At 41.3% G+C, this 14,100-nt stretch overlaps 1 protein-coding gene across 5 annotated transcripts in view; it reads right to left on the bottom strand.

Moving 5' to 3' along the window:
• Window positions 1-14,100, bottom strand: part of SH2D6 (SH2 domain containing 6) — a 143,011-nt gene that overhangs the window by 27,949 nt on the left and 100,962 nt on the right. For all 5 annotated transcript variants that reach the window (XM_073588561.1, XM_073588562.1, XM_073588563.1 and 2 more), the window contains 2 exons: window positions 12,562-12,645; window positions 6,184-6,339 (listed from right to left, as the gene is read on the bottom strand). In XM_073588561.1, coding sequence (XP_073444662.1) covers window positions 6,184-6,339; window positions 12,562-12,645 — 240 coding nt within the window. The remainder of the gene's footprint in view (window positions 1-6,183; window positions 6,340-12,561; window positions 12,646-14,100) is intronic.

Below are 14,100 nucleotides of genomic sequence, written 5' to 3'. Positions count from 1 at the left end.
GACATTTTTTGATCGCTTTTTATTCCTATTTTTGGGACGCAGAATGAACAAAAACCAGCATTTCAAGAATTTCTTTTGGGGGGTACGTTTACACTGTTCTGCATGTGGTAAAATTGATAAAGCGGTTTTATTCTTTGAGTCAGTACGGTTACAGCGATACCTCATTTATGTCATTTTTTTATGTTTTGGCGCTTTTATGCAATGAAAACAATTTTATATAAAAAAATAATTATTTTTGCATCGCTTTATTCTGTGAGCTATAACTTTTTTATTTTTTCGCTGATGACGCTGTATGGCAGCTCGTTTTTTGTGGGACAAGATGAAGTTTTCAGCGGTACCATGGTTATTTATATCCGTCTTTTTGATCGCGCTTTATTGCACTTTTTGTTCGGAGGTATGATAATAAATCATTATTGTTTGCTTTGTTTTTATTTTTATTTTTTAAGGGGTTCGCTAAAGGGGTTAACTAATGGGACAGTTTTATACGGCGGGTCATTACGGACACATCGATACCAAATATGTGTACTTTTATTTATTTTATTTTTTTTACGTCCAAAAAATGAATTAGGGAATATTTTTTTTTTTAATTTATTTAGCGATTTTTTTATAAATTATTTTTAAACTTTTTTTTTTTTTTAACTTTATTATACTGTCCCAAGGGGGACATCACTGTCATGTGTGAGATCGCTGATCTAACACATCACAGATCGCTGTGACAGATCAATGATCTCACACAGGCATAGACACAGACTTCCTCATGCCTGCGCTCTGCAGGCAGTGAGGAAGCCAGCTCCCTGCAGGCCCCCGAAGGTCCCCGCCGCCATATTGGATCCGGGGACCTGCAGGGAAGGAGGCTCCCGCAGCAGCGCTGCACATCGCGCTGCTGTGGGGGTCTCAGGGAAGCACGGAGGGAGCCCCCTCCCTGACGATGCTTCCCTAAACCCCTGACCGCCCCTGACACATAGTGCCGGGTGTCAGCTGTGGTAATCAGCTGACATCAGGCCGCGATCAGCGGCACTCACCCGTGAGCGCCGCTGATCGCTATGACGTACTATCCCGTCTATGGGCATAGGGGCCCAGGTCCCATGGATGTGATAGTAAGTCAGATGTCAGAAAGGGCTTAAAGTAATGAGAACCATGTGTGGTGCCGATTGCTGGACCAACCACTGCTTCATTGTGTCTAAGTGCAGGCTTCGCATTCTGCCGTTGAGGAGACAACAAGGGCAGAAGACTACAAAGAGGTTGAATGTCTCCAAGCTGTAAAGCAGAAGCGTTGCAGAGAAATTTGTCAATGACTTGATATCAGACTGTCAAACACACCACAGTCAGATGAGACCGGCATTAAAGAACAGTGGAGGACTCTTAAAGATGCTATTTACAACACTGCCCTGGAGCATCTCTGAAGTAACCAAGAGAAAAACAACAAATAATAATAATAATCTTTATTTTTATATAGCGCTAACATATTCCGCAGCGCTTTACAGTTTGCACACATTTTCATCACTGTCCCCGATGGGGCTCACAATCTAAATTCCCTATCAGTATGTCTTTGGAGTGTGGGAGGAAACCGGAGTACCCGGAGGAAACCCACGCAAACACGGGGAGAACATACAAACTCCTTGCAGATGTTGTCCTTGGTGGGATTCGAACCCAGGACTCCAGCGCTGCAAGGCTGCAGCGCTAACCACTGAGCCACCGTGCTGCCCAAACAAAGAAATAAGGCACTCCTAGAAGAAAAACATCAGTAGTACAAAGCACATAAAAACGACCCTAAGGCTATGTGCCCACGTTGCGATTTTTTCCTGAGCAGAAACGCATGCCCTTGCCAGGGAAATCGCATGCGCTTTTTGACACGCGTTTTTGACGCGATTTTCAAGCGTTTTCCCATGTGTTTTTGCTCATATAATCGATGGTATGCGGAATCGCGGGCGATTCCGCAAAATTATTGAACATGCTGCGTTTTTTACCGCTAAAGCAATTCCGCAGTGGTAAAAAAACGCACCATTGGCACAACATGTGCGTTTTCTATTACAAATGCATGGAACGCTTATTTTAAGCGTTTCCGCGGCAGAATCGCACGTTAAAAAACCACGGAAACGCTTAAAAATCGCTACGTGGGCACACAGCCTAAGTCGCTAGCTAGGATGCCTTTACCAACACAAAAAGAAAGGTAAAGATAAAGCTACCCGACATGCAGGACAGCTGCCTGGTTCAGCAAGAAGACTGACGAAATCAAGGGCTATGCAGACAGCCATGACCTCAAGCACTTCTATGATTTGCTAAAAGCTGTATGTGGCCCCTAAACATCCATCTCCAAATCTCTCAATATGTACGGTATTAAGCTGCTGACAGAAAAGAAACAGTTTCTGCAACGGTGGGCTGAACACTTCAACAGTGTCCTTAATCGCTCTGCCATCATCAACGACAAGGCCATTGCTCTCATGGTGATATCGTTGACGTCATGAAGGTTACCGCAGTTCATTGGCCGACTGACACTGAATTCACCGTGGGAACAGCTTGCTGTGACCTGTGGTAACCTCACTGATGTTACCACATCACTGAAGATGTGTCCCAAGCTCAGCCGAATGTCTCCCGGACTCACAGCTGAGCGGCTGCATCATGCCACCGTTCATTCCTGTAATCCAGATGACGCAGAGTTGGGTTGGGGCAAATGGATTGTTTTCAGACAGGTGAGAAATATGCTAATTTTTTATTTTACAGTAATAAATGGGTGAAAGAGGGTGTCGAGTATCTATTTCAGATAAAAGAGTCTGTGTCTTTATTTCCATTAAATGACCTTTTCCTGTGTCTTTATACATTTGAATATTGGGTTAGTGATGGGGGTGTCTGATAGACGTTTCTTCATTACTAACCCCTGGGCTTGATGTCAGCGGCCATAAAAAAGCTGACATCAACCCCAACCCTATTACCCCACTTGCCATTGCATCAGGGCAAGTAGGAAGAGTGGGGCTAAGCATCAGATTAGGCGCATCTTATGAATGTGCCATTCCTGGGGTGACTGAGGGCTGATGTTCTTAGCCTAGTAGGGGGCTAATAGCTCTGGCTCCTTCCCAGGCTATTAATATCAGCCAACAGCAGTATGTTTAGCCTTTGCTGGTTAGAAATTATAGGGGGACCTAAAGTAATTCGTTTTCTCTGGTCCCCGTAAACTAACCAGTAAAGGCTAAACAAACAGCTATAAGCTGTTATTAATAACCTGGGAACCTTTTGGTATATTGGCCCCTTTCCTAGATTATTAACATCAGCTCCCAGAGGTTGGCTTTCCCTCTTCTGGTTATGAAAATTACATGGGCGGCCACATCTTTTTTTTTTTAATTTTAACAAAAAACAAGTACAGAAAAAAAACACAAAGCACTGATTACATAGCACACCGACATTTATCTGTCTATCATGTTCCTCACTATCTCTATCTTTGAACATATTTAATACATAATACTCTAATTTCTGTGCTGCATTTCATTCCATGCGTGTCACAGCACACGGATGTCACATATGTACATACGGATGGCATACAGACCAGTATTGTTTTTTCCAGTACCAAATCACCAGGAAGTGTGATGCATCACACATAAATTGGATTACAAAAAGATTTAAACACAGGTTGTAATGTAAGAAATTAGGTAAAAAGCCAGGGGGGAATTAATACTTTCGCAAGCCATTGTACTACACAAGCATGAGGTTCAAAGAGGAAGGATCAAGTAAAGAAGATGGTAGATCCAAGTAAAAGGATCAGCTATAACATAAAATATGGCACTTTTCGCACTTTCTCAAGGGGTGTACGAAACGTGCGTCGGGGTGGTCCTCATGTCATATTGTGGGTGAACAGTGACACTTTACTATTCAAATAATATATGGGCTCGCTTTTCCTTAATTGTGTCAATACCAGACTGTTTATATGAATGGCAGCCATATTAGGTTATAGCTGTGAATACTGACCCTTTTATCTGGATCTACCATCCTCTTTACTTAATCCTTCCCTTTCGAACACCATGTTTGTGTAGTATGTCTAAAAACGTTTTTAATTATGCGTAATAAAATTAATTTCACAGTTTATTATGTGTGAGTGGTTTAGTGAATAATTCGGTATTTATATGTCGGTACCGTACTAATGAATTCGCTTTACTTATTAAACATCTGAAAATCTTTTGTAACAATGCAGCAGGCCATGATGACCAGCTAACCATGACCTCTGAATACAGGACACATTGAGGACGTTATTATTGCACCTCGAAAGGACCGCGGGATATTATATTTATAGATTATATAGTTTTGGAAGGATTTTGGACAATGGATTCCAAAATTTTCTAAATCAGATATGTGCATTGACTATGCATTGGTTATGTATCCCCTGTGATCAGTTACATAACGACTTGTGATATAAGAGGTGTTATATAGCCGTATCACACATACAGATACTAGTAAATTCCATGTACACATAGTACAGCTGACGCAAAAGCCTTCAGGCCTGGAGATTCGCGTGTTATGAAATGTAAAAGGGTGGAGGGGGAGAGGTAAAAAAAAACAAACAGAATCCATAATGCCAGCTCAGGATGTTTTCTAAGTTGAAGCTGATTGCACAACGAAGCATTATTTAGCAATGTACCGCCATGCTACCTGGCAGGGACATTGTGGACCCATCGCACTGCAGCAATAAAGATGACCTATGGTACGCAATCATAACTACACCTACATTCTAAAAGTGCTGTGTAAGTAAATCAAATCTATTGTTCTCTGTTTTCAGCATTTTCCCGGATAACTAAATATGGCCAAGCAGCCCCATCTCAGAAGGGATGGCCAACCATCTACAGTTTCAATAAAAATTATTCAACCCCCATTTATAAATTTAGGATAATTAGCAAAATGTACAAACTTTCTGCTCTTTGCAATAAACTAATCAAAACAAGAACGATGTAAATAGCTCACGACAAGCAATATAACGTGGTTTCTCCAAATTCACCACAAAGTGCCACTTTTACCGACTGCTGCAATCTCAGAATTATTCACTAGGTTCACGAGAGGCGTCTTTAATACTTAGAGCTGTTATGACCTGCTGTAAACATGATAAATAGCCAGGCACCAGCTTCTGGCAGCTTTTCTGAGAAATCTTAGCTCATTCCTCATAAGCAATGGCCTCCAGGTCACTAATCTGCCATCTGCTCCATCAAATCCTACCAAAGATTTTCTGTAGGGTTAAAGTCACTCAACTTTGATAGCTACTCCAGAATCTTCCAAGACTTCTGAAACCAAGCCCCGGTGGGCTTTGTGGTATGCTTGGGATCACTGTCATGTTGGAAGGTCCAATGATGCCAAAGTTACACCTGCCTGACAGATGCCATAACATTTTCTCCTACCATTAACTAATATATTATTAATGAATCTTGTCCACCACACGCTGCAGGTTTCCAGTGCCAGAGGAAGCAAAGCAACCCCAAAGAATTGCAGAGCACCTGCCATGCTTCACTGTAGGCATCACCAAGCAACAGCTATGGTTCATTCTAAGCAAAACCTAGTCACCACCACGCTACACTATAAGTATCACTGAGCCACCGCCATGCTTTACAATATGCATCACCGATCCACCACCATCTTCCCTGTAGGCATCACCACTCCACCGCCATCTTCACTGTAGGCATTGACGATCCACCGCCATACCCCACTGTAGGCATCACCAAATCACCACCATGCCTCACTGTAGGCATCACTGAGCCTCCACAATGCTTCACTCTAGGTGTCACTGTAGGCATTGACGATCCACCGCCATGCTCCATTGTAGGAGCCACCAAATCACTGCCATTCCTCACTGTAGGCATCACTGAGCGCCCTGCAACGTTATACTCTAGGTATTATAGAGTCGCAGCCATGCCTCACTGTAGGCATCACCAAGCCACCACCATGCTTTACTGTAAGCATCACCGAGCCACCACCAAGCTTCACTCTAGGCATCACTGAGGCATTGCTATTCTTCATTGTAGGCAACATGAGAAATAACTACTCTCAATGCTTTAATCTGCATTTCTCCAAATCTAAGACCCATGTGCATGACATTAGCAGATCTTCAGATTTAGTTTCCACTTAAAAGTTATAAGCCGCATTTTTCTTTTTTTTATATATAATAAAGTATCAAGAGGAAATGACCCCCCAAAAGGTACCCAGGCTACTTACCTCCTCATACCGTTTGCCCTCCTTCCCCAGTGAAAACCCATCGTTGCCCACGGCTCGTATGGGAATGTTGTAAATGTGGTCGTGGAAGAGAACGGCCAGGGTATAGAGCTGGGTCTGGTTTTGTGAAGAGCTGAGGCGAACCAAAAAGCAGCCGTCCTGTGTGATAGAAAGACAGCAGGGTGTCAGGAAAGATCGGAATGGAAACATGGCATGATATTCTGGTGAATGATGAAATCGAATCTATCCATAGGTTTATATATTGTAAATGGTTCGTATAGACAAATTCAATAAATATTAGAAGTTTGTGAAAGCCTATGTATGTACAGTGGGGCAAATAAGTATTTGATCCCTTGCTGATTTTGTAAGTTTGCCCACTGATAAAGACATGAACAGTCTATAATTTTAAGGGTAGGTTAATTTTAACATTGAGAGATAGAATATCAAAAATAAAATTCAGAAAATCACATTGTATAAATTATATAAATTTACATTTTGCAGTGAGAAATAAGTATTTGATCCCTCTGGCAAACAAGACTTAATACTTGGTGGCACAACCCTTGTTGGCAAGCACAGCAGTCAGACGTTTTTTGTAGTTGATGAGGTTTGCACACATGTCAGGAGGAATTTTGGTCCACTCCTCTTTGCAGATCATCTCGAAATCATTAAGATTTTGAGGCTGTCGCTTGGCAACTCGGAGTGTCACCTCCCTCCATAAATTTTCTATGGGATTAAGATCTGGAGACTGGCTAGGCCACTACGTGATCTTAATGTGCTTCTTTCTGAGCCACTCCTTTGTTGCCATGGCTGTATGTTTTTTTGTTTTGTTCTTGCTGGAAGACCTAGCCATGACCCATTTTTAATGTTCTGGCAGAAGGAAGGAGGTTGTCACTCAGGATTTTACTGTACATGGCTCCATCCATTCCCCCATTGATGCAGTGAAGTATTACTGTGCCCTTAGCAGAGAAACACCCCCAAAACATAAGGTTTCCACCTCCATGCTTGACAGTGGGGACAGTGTTCTTTGGGTCATAAGCAGCATTTCTTTTCCTCCAAACGCGGTGAATTGAGTTTATGCCAAAGACCTCAATTTTTGGCTCATCTGATCACAGAACCTTCTCCCAATTACTCACAGAATCATACAGGTGTTCATTGGGAAACTTCAGACGGCGTGCACATGTGTCTTCTTGAGCAGGGGGACCTTGCGGGCATAGCAGGATTTTAAACCTTTACGTCGTAATGTGTTACCAATGGTTTTCTTGGTGACTGTGGTCCCGGCTGCCTTGAGATCATTAACAAGTTCTCCCCAAGTAGTTGTAGGTTGATCTCTCACCTTTCTCAAGATCAAGGACACCCCACGAGGTGAGATTTTGCATGGTACCCAGATCGATGTCGATTGACAGTCATTTTGTATTTCTTCTATTTACTTACTATTGCACCAACAGTTGTCTCCTTCTCACCCAGCGTCTTATTTATGGTTTTGTAGCCCATTCCAGCTTTGTGCAGTTCTATGATCTTGTCCCTGATCTGTCCTTTCCAAAATGCATCAGGCTTGTTTAGATGTTCTTTCGCATACTTCTGATGCTGAATTTTATGACGAGAATGCAGGAGAGGTTTTCTTTTGATGACTCTTCTATGAAGGCCACAATTGTGCTGGTGCTCTGAATAGTAGAACTATGTAGGACAACTCCAGAGTCTGCCAAATCTTTTTGAAGGTGTTTTGCAGTCTAGCGGGGGTTCCGATTTGTCTCTCTAGCAATCCTATGAGCAGCTCTCACTGAAATTTTGCTTGGTCTTCCAGACTTTATCTTGACCTCCGTTGTGCCTGATAACTGCCATTTCTTAAATTACATTTCAGACTGAGGAAAGGGCAACATGAAAATGCTTTGCTATCTTCTTATAGCCTTCCTTTGTTTTGTGGGCGTCTATCATGTTCATTTTCAGAGTGCTAAGCAGCTGCTTAGAAAAACCCATGGCTGCTGTTTTTTTGGTACAAGGTAAGAGGAGGCTGAGTTTTTATACAAGCTGGGAAATTTGCATCACCTGATCTTTCGCCTTTCCTATTGATGATAGTGAACATAACGCTAACAGGCTAATTAAGGTCCCAAACCCTAGTGAGGTATCTGAGCACACAAATCTCTAAGGGTGTCAAAACGATAGCATCGGACCATTTTCCATTTTGTCATTATATATTTATATATATATATATATATATATATATATATATATATATATAATTTATTGTTTAAGTCTAAAATACAACGGAAATGTGTCATCTTTAACTTTAGGCTTTTTAAGATCATTTCATCTACAACAACAGTAATTTTTGCAAGGGGTGCCCAAACTTTAACATGCCACTGTATATGAGAGCTAGTTTTTTGTGGGACAAGTTGTACTTTTGCATTACACTATTCATTTTACCACATAGTGTTCTGGAAAATGCGGAAAAAAATTCAAGTGCAGTGAAATTGTGAAAAAAACAAAACACAATTGACAGTTTTGTAGGAATTGTTTTTATGATGTACATTTTGTGATAAAAATTACATCGCAATATGATTTCCCTCATAAGTACAATTACGGCAATACCAAATAATATGTCCCGTTTTGTTTTTTATTATTTTAGTGGTGAAAAAGTCAGAAGTTTTAAAGAAAAACTTTTGGGATGGTGTCGCCATTTTCTAATTTTTCGGTCAATGGAGCTGTATGATGGCTTATTTTTTGCGGGGCAAGACGACGTTTTTATTGATACCATTTTGGTACATATGAAGTTTTGATCACTTGTTACAGTATTGTTTGTTGTATTTAAGAGACCAAAAAAATTTGGCTTTTTTTTAAGTTGTTTACCTATCGAGTTAATTATTTTTTTTTACATAGATAGGACTCTCCTGAATGCGGCAATACCACATATGCATATTTTTATTTATAATGGACGAAAAGGGTGGTGATTTGATTTTTTTTTCATTTATTTTTAAACATTTTTTTTTTTTTTTTACTTTTCACTATTCTTGTTAGCCCCCTTAGGGGATTTGAAGCTGCGATCCTTTGATCACTTGTGCTATATACAGTGATGCCACAGCATCGCTGCATATATTAGGCCTGTGTCACACATACGTCTTTTGTCTTTTTCATCAGTTTCAATCCGCGAAAATGGCGGGACACGGATCTGCAACTGTTTTGAAAGCAACGAGTGCTACCGGACCGTTTCTTTGACGGATCCGGGGAAGGCAGAAATTTAAAGGAGAAACCAATGGTGGCAGTATATAAACTGACACCAAAAGAAGAGAACCATAAATGTTGACAAAAAATGTAATTTATTAAACTATTAAAAATACATAAAATGGCTACTGTTATTTCTTACAAATAAACATATACCCCTAGGGGGCAGCATCGACTGCAGCTCAAAGGAAAAATGTCATAATAGTATTGAGGTATTATACTTGTGTTATGAAAGGCATAAATTCTACATAAACACAATTTCCTAAGCACACATATTATTGATTAATTACAAAGGGAACATATAAGGAAATAAGTGCACCTTCAGAGTGTGACACAAAGTAATCCCATTGAACTGAGCCACAAAGGCATACTTTTTAAATTACCATTGCGTCCCGAATCTCTGGTTACACAAGTCCCAGTAATATACCAATCCCCTAATTATCAACTTGTCCACAAGGGTGTACTTAGTAAGGAATAAGCAGAATGAGTGCCGCTTGTGATGCTGTCTCCTCGCCCCGACGCGCGTTTCGCCCGCTTGCTTCTTGCGTTTCGCCCCCGGAAGAAGCAAGCGGGTGAAACGCGTGTCGGGGCGCGGGGACAGCATCGCAAGCGGCACTCAATCTGCTTATTCCTTAGTAAGTACACCCTTGTGGACAAGTTGATAATTAGGGGATTGGTATTGGTATATTACTTGGGACTTGTTTAACCAGAGATTCGGGACGCAATGGTAATTTAAAAAGTATGCCTTTGTGGCTCAGTTCAATGGGATTCCTTTGTGTCACACTCTGAAGGTGCACTTATTTCCTTATATGTTCCCTTTGTAATTAATCAATAATATGTGTGCTTAGGAAATTGTGTTTATGTAGAATTTATGCCTTTGGGCTATATTTATTTTTTCATAACACAAAGTATAATACCTCAATACTATTAAGAAATTTTTTCTTTGAGCAGCAGCTGATGCTGCCCCCTAGGGGTATATGTTTATTTGTAAGAAATCACAGTAGCCATTTTATGTATTTTTAATAGTTTAATAAATTACATTTTTTGTCAACATTTATGGTTCTCTTCTTTTGGTGTCAGTTTATATACTGCCGCCATTGGTTATTGCATGTTGGTAGGGAAGTGCCATTCTACATTATTGGTGGACATATAGAGGATTAATAGAAATTTAAAAATATTCAGGATTGAGAGTCCTCAGTAGTTGATACCTTTTAATGGCTAACTGAAAAGATGGTAACACATTGCAAGCTTTCGAGACTACTCAGGTCTCTTCATCAGGCTAGACTAATACAAAATCTGAAATCACATATTTATGCACAATACAGCACAGAAATAATGCAATAGATAAGACAAGTGACGTGAAGCAGAACTATCAATATGGGAGAAGGAGAAACATAAATATAAACTTTGGACCAGTTCATAAATAAGGAGTCCGGATGTTTTATGGTCCTCTGATTGGGAGTACAAATTTATGACGACCTTTGACACTCTCAGTGCTGGAATGAATGTGTTGCATGGATTTATGTCTTTTTACATCAATTAAGGAATTTCCTTTTAAAACCTTGTGGGGGCATCACAACACAGTACTAGACCCCAATCAGAGGACCATAAAACATCCGGACTCCTTATCTATGAACTGGTCCAATGTTTATATTTATGTTTCTCCCTCTCCCATATTGATAGTTCTGCTTCACGTCACTTGTCTTATCTATTGCATTTTTTCTAGGCTGTATTGTGCATAAATATGTGACTTCAGATTTTGTATTAGTCTTGCCTGATGAAGAGACCTGAGTAGTCTCGAAAGCTTGCAATGTGTTACCATCTTTTCAGTTCGCCATTAAAAAGGTATCAACTACTGAGGACTCTCAATCCTGAATACTTTTCTATCTACTGGCTAACACGATACAAAGATATACATCTTTCCTGTATAGAAATTTAAAGGAACCCGTGCCCGGGGGGGGGGTTTAGAGAGAGAGAATTTTTATCAGCCGCCAGACCTGGCATGTAGGTTAAATTTCCGCCAGAGGCACCAGAGGCAATTCTTCCAGGCATGCGCAGTGTACAAATGCGGATCCGGCCAGCAAAAAAACGTTGCAGTGTCAGTCCTGTCATGTCTGCGGACGCCAAAATTTTGGCGGATCCGTAAAAAAAACGGATCCAACGGATGACCATCCGTCAAGATCCGCCGATAATGCAAGTCAATGGGAAAAAACTGATCCGCCAAGAAGAATGGCGGATTCGTTTTTTTTGCAAAAAGGTGGATTTTGACTGATGGTGACAGACGCATGTGTGAAAGAGGCCTTAACAGTCGCAATCTTTTTTGAAGCTCGGCCACAGGCTGGGTTTCAAGAACGCTCTGAATTGACAGGCACGGGGGTCTTCAGCAGACCTCCGTCTATGATTGCAATTGAAGTGAAGCTGCCAGAATCGGGGGTAAAATAGCCAGATACAATGGAAGTTTTTTAATTCAAGTATGCTATGCAAATATCCTCTTCCGAAGGGGAATTGATCTCTGTCAACACCTAATTGATGTGGCAATCCTAAAATTCAATATCTACTCTTTCACGAGCATTGATGCATTACTTAGGATAAGCCAAACCAGACACACTATTTACAGATATGTATTGCGGGGTAAATGCCACTCATCAGAGCAAAGCAGGAAATCTGATTTGGGTAGGTGAGAGGATTTATATGCAATAGGTGGTTCCAGAAATCAAGTCCTCTTCCTTCTGAAGAGGCTATTTGCTTATTTAAATTCCCAGAGGAGTATTGCATGGCTTATAAGTCTCCTTACGCTGGCTTGGCACTCTCTGCAAGGAAAAATGTTCCCCTTTAGACTTTAAGTATATTAGTATTAGTACATTTCAGATTTTCCCTTTTACACACAATAAAATAACTTTTTTTTTTTTTAAAGCTGGATACCCTTTAAGGTAACATGGGCGGAGGCAATAACAAACATACCTTGCTACAGGTGACACAATATCTTAATTGGGTGATATAACCCTAAATCTGACAATCTCATATATGCTCCAGGTAATTGTGAAACGGGTAGCCATGTATGGGGAATGGTGGAGATAGAGGACGAGCCTGGGCTAATACGGTAGTCTTCATCTCACAGCTTGCTTACAATAATCTCTATGTAAGCCCTTAGCTGGTAATCTGTACCTTATTAATTCTGCGAAGTGCTCTCTCTGCTTCTCTCCGCTCCATCTCACCCGCGTACCAAGGTTGGCCCATCAAACCCAGATCCTGTGTTACAATGCAGCACAGCATTACTTAATAGTACAGAGACTCACTGAGACATGGACAAGAAACAGGCTTCTATACTTTTTTTTAAGCTCTCGTTGGCCTGTCTTTACAATAACTTATAAAAGGAAATTTTGACAAGCCCGGCAGCTATGTTCAATGTCCTATTGACAGGTTCGACGGAGACTGAAGTTGGCACATGACCGTAACTATGCAAATTGCAGAATTCAGTCACATGACGACCACAGGAACCGGCAAATGGAGCAAAATCCTAACGATGTGTGCATTACACAGCGTTAAAGTCCGACCAGTTGCAGGGTTTCGCCATTTTTCCAGGCTGAAGACAGCCTCATTAAAAGAGTGTCTGTAAGTAGGATTAATCCTCCTGAGGCTAAGTATGAGCTTGCAGGTCATAGGAAGCTGAATAAAAATATATCTTAATATCTGCAATCCGATGTCTTATTCCTGAGAAATCCCCCATTTTGTTTTTAATATGTAAATTATTTGTTAAGATCTATGGGCTGGACATAGATCTCACACTAACACCTCCTTTCATTTAAAATGAGCTCTGGAGGCAGATTCTGCGGGAGATCTATGTCCAGCCTATAGAACTTAACAGCTCATTTACATATAAGAAAAACATGTATTTTTCTGGAATAAGACATTGGATTGCAGATATCAAGGTATCATTTTATTCAGATTCCTATGACCTACATGCCCATATAGACGGCTTAGGAGGGTTGATCCTACTGACAGATTCCTTTTAATATTAGTGTTAGGGCTGGCGGAACGCATCAAATAATAAAATAATAGTAAGGTGCGTTCGCAGCCTGGGGTCCACCTTGCAGAGGTGGTAAACTGCTGCTTAGTAATGCAGTACTGCGGAACATAAATGCCAGAGCCTGTTAAGACACACAGCACTCGGCAAGAGAGCGCTCAGTAAACAGTCACAGAGCTCAGCCCTAATGACACACGGTCTGAGTCTCTCTAGACCTACTGAGCATGCGGCGTCGCACCTGCGAACGCCTCTAATGAACACTGACCACAATGGAGTGCAACTATGTGCACCGTGGAGTACAGACAAAGCCACCGGTGGATGCTGATGCCAGTCTCTGACTCTGCCTCTACCTGGACCTCAGCCTGGGCGCTAGCAGGCTAGGCTACACAACACATGCGTACCATAGGTAGGGGTTTCATAATGAGTCATTCACCAGAGACATTCATACATGCATACAACACCTACTCCACATGGTTTAAATCTTTCTCTATATTAGCGCATGGCCGAGCGGCCATGTGAACCTTGTATAGCCGCGTCCTTCCGGGACCTTCCTGATGGTCCAATCCGAGCTGGAGAAGGACCTGACCATGTGACCTCCGATCTCCAATGAGAGATCATCCCATGGACATGCTCAGTGGACCGAAAGGAGGACTTAGTCCCTGGAGTAGCTCGCTGCTGAC

Source organism: Dendrobates tinctorius, unplaced genomic scaffold (genome assembly GCF_039654945.1).
Source record: "Dendrobates tinctorius isolate UK_male_01 unplaced genomic scaffold, ASM3965494v1 ptg000104l, whole genome shotgun sequence".
Taxonomy (NCBI): domain Eukaryota; kingdom Metazoa; phylum Chordata; class Amphibia; order Anura; family Dendrobatidae; genus Dendrobates; species Dendrobates tinctorius.
The sequence above is the reverse complement of the archived record's forward strand: the minus strand, read 5'-3'. Positions and strand labels throughout refer to the sequence as shown.